Below are 3085 nucleotides of genomic sequence, written 5' to 3'. Positions count from 1 at the left end.
ATGAGTGGCAGTCAACCTGGGTGCTGTCCAGAGACTGCCATAGTGCACCATTTTCGTATTCTGAGCGCAATAGCTCTCGAGTCGATGCTTCGACACCAATGCAATGACATGCGGTCTCAGCTTGTTGCTCATAACATATGACTCATGAAGAATCTCGTCACCACAATCGCTTGTGTGCTTGTTGTCCGACGGAACGTCTCAAAACACTTTTTCTACACAAAAACGAGCTCTCCATCAACACAAAGCTATGCTTAGCAGCTTGACATCTGCTATGCGCATCCCAGCTCCATACTGTCATTTGTGGCATATAACGTGTGAGAGAAAGACACATCGCTTGTTGCGACTTACAAGACTCTCCAGCCACCACGTATGTGAATATCCAGTTCGATGACTCCATGGGACACCCAAGCAAGTCGGTCTGCGACAATGAGATAGACCAAGGCTTGTCCTATACATGAGACATATTCCCTGCTGCAGCAGGCAGAAACCATGTCAACGGACAATAAAAGTCAGGCTGATCGCTGCGCCTCCCGTGGCCCATCTCCGAGACCGCAACCGTTGTCTTCCTACAGTGCTATCCTAGACAGATGGACTACGGTTCCCCGGATCAGATCTGACGGTGTTTTCTTTGGACGTGCCCCAAACCATCGCGCCCTTTCTCATCGCGAGCGCCTCATGCCCGATTTACTCCTTTCGACTCTCAACGGAGATCTTCTTCTTCCGCCACCTTCGAAACCCCGGCGTGCCTTCAGAGGGCGTGTCCATGCTGCCACACGACACAGCTGGGTGATGTACCTCTTACCCCGACACCAGCTTCTCGTGACCAACAATCCGGCCTTGCATCAGCAACTAGGCCAGATAGAGTCGAAGATCGAGAGTTGGTTGCGATGCTCGAGATACGGGCACGGAGACGCAGCCAACTGTGGATCTGCTTCGGGAGTTGCTCCCTGCAAGCGAAGCATTGTGAGTGTATACGTGCTGCGGCAAGGACTCCAGGAACGACAACGAACAGGAAAACGTACACACTTCCTCAGTAGTGTACGTCAAAGGCCGCGAGTGTCGTCGTTGTAACATTGAGTTCTGTCACACGTCGCATGTCGGAATCACATGGTTGGGAACTGGGCTTGATGCGTAGCTTCTTTATCAGATTGCAGATAGTAGCGTAATCCTGTGACTCCACCAAGATATCGGCCTTCTGTGACTGGAAAAAGCTCAAGACAGACTCCAGTGCGCGTGCAGCTTCTTCTTGGGGTAGGCTGGTGGCCGGCGAGTCGGCGAATGACTCCCTGCCACCAGTCTGACTGATACTGGGCAGCGCTGGGGGCTGCATCGAGTTGGGAACTTGAGTCGACGAGGGCAACATCGATTCGCCGATGTTCGGGAGCGTGCTAGCTATCTCGGTCGTGCTTGTAGGCGACAAACGGCTAGGAGATGCAGATGAGACGGCCTTTGGCGAGTGCACATTCGATGGCGGACAGGAAGCTCCTTCCGACTGTTCTGCCCCTACACCCATAATATGGTTCTTTTGCTTGAACTTCTCTAGCCACCTCGTACCGTTTATCTCTCGAAGGCTCTTCTGACTACCAACAGCCTGGGCAAAGAAGCGTGCCTTTTCTCGGATAACAGCATCCGATAATAGTAGTCCCTGTTCTTGGTGTTTCTTTGCCCAGTTTGACAATGTACGTTCGATACCTCCAAGCTTGCTTGCTGACCGTTCATCACCCCAGTACATGTACCTCTCCTTCTGGCGCAAGATTTTAGAAACGGTACTACTGAACAGTCAGCGTGGTAAGAGACAGAGCACAGGCCGTGGTACCTTCGCTCTACACCGAATATGTCTGGGGCGGTGTCAGTAAATGATATGATCATGCATATCCACCATGCTGGCATACTTGCAATGTATGTTTGGCTGGCTGTGGGATTCTTTTCGTGGTATCTGCAAATGCGTTCGCGGTCCGAATCGGTCAGGGCATTTCGTGGTTCTGATGAAGTGCGCCAGTCGAACGAGATTACTGATACCGGCGTTGTGGGTGGTAGAGACGAGGAACATAGTGAAGCTTGATAAGTCGACTGGCTGGTTAGCATGCTCGGCCATTGCGGCACCTGTGGCATGATCCAGGGCTGTAGCTGTAGAGTTGTAGTTCCCAATGTCGGATGTGTTGGGAAGGGTGAGTGCATGCCAGTTTCTTGGATGGGATCTGCTGTGCGTGAAGCATAGCCGTTGAAGCCATTGTAGTCTTGGACTCGATACTGGTACTGTGGGCTATATCCGCTGTTCCAATACCAATCTAGGTCATGACCCTCAAGAGGCCGCTGGTTGTGAGGATTTCTGTAATTCAACTGCAATTCGCCCATACCGAAAGGCGGGTAACGTATCGATGTGGTGCGTTCGCGCAAGAGTTGGGCCAGCAAGCGTGCTGGGTAAAGCGTAAGGGGGGCGACAAAAGAGCATATGCTTCTGCAACATGGATCTCTATAAATGAATGAAACAGCACGAGACACTCGGAACGGTGGGCTTGCACCAGGTCTTAGAGGGCATAGTCGGAAGGCGCTGCTCTAAAAAACCGCTGCTTTGACTTTCCGTTCCCCGCTCTAGATGTTCGCCTGGCAAGCGACGGTTGTGGTCGTTAGAAGAGTACACGCTACCTAGGCCTGATCTCCAGCTTGTTCTACCTCGCCGTCTTGTGGCAGGAACGCTGCCCCGAGGCGACTTCGCACGGATGGCTGGCATTAGGTGCCTGGAACAAGGCGCCATACATCGTGAGCACACTTGTGTCGTCAGAGCAACCCCACATAGTCCAAAATCGCTCGTCGGCGGTAAAGCGTAGGCCTTGGTCCATCGGCAGTGACCGACCAGTGTCTGTGCATGCTGATTTGTTGTCCTTACTCTGTCGCCACGCGTACAAGTGGGCTTCTTGCCATCCCAGTTTCAACAAAGCATCTAGAGAATACCATCACGACTCGGACAGCGGTAGCGCATCTCGGTTCCAGGTGTTGAGTGAAAAAGCCAAGGTAAATGGCTCGGCTGTCAACTTGCGACGGAGCGACCTAGCGCGCGTCATCCGCCTCCCACTGGCTTAGTGGG

The 3085-nt window shown here is 52.7% G+C and overlaps 1 protein-coding gene across 1 annotated transcript; it reads right to left on the bottom strand.

The window, feature by feature from the left end:
• Positions 1-1030: 1030 nt before the first annotated feature.
• J4E82_011687 (uncharacterized protein) lies at positions 1031-2050 on the bottom strand (the record flags this gene model as incomplete). The annotated part of the gene is made up of 3 exons (XM_051737882.1): positions 1031-1772; positions 1830-1838; positions 1893-2050. The coding sequence occupies 3 exons, from the start codon at positions 2048-2050 to the stop codon at positions 1031-1033; spliced, it is 909 nt and encodes a 302-aa protein (XP_051582358.1).
• Positions 2051-3085: the final 1035 nt, after the last annotated feature.

Source organism: Alternaria postmessia (genome assembly GCF_024291825.1).
Source record: "Alternaria postmessia strain BMP 2775 chromosome Unknown scaffold_294, whole genome shotgun sequence".
NCBI classification, from domain to species: Eukaryota; Fungi; Ascomycota; class Dothideomycetes; order Pleosporales; family Pleosporaceae; genus Alternaria; species Alternaria postmessia.
The sequence above is the reverse complement of the archived record's forward strand: the minus strand, read 5'-3'. Positions and strand labels throughout refer to the sequence as shown.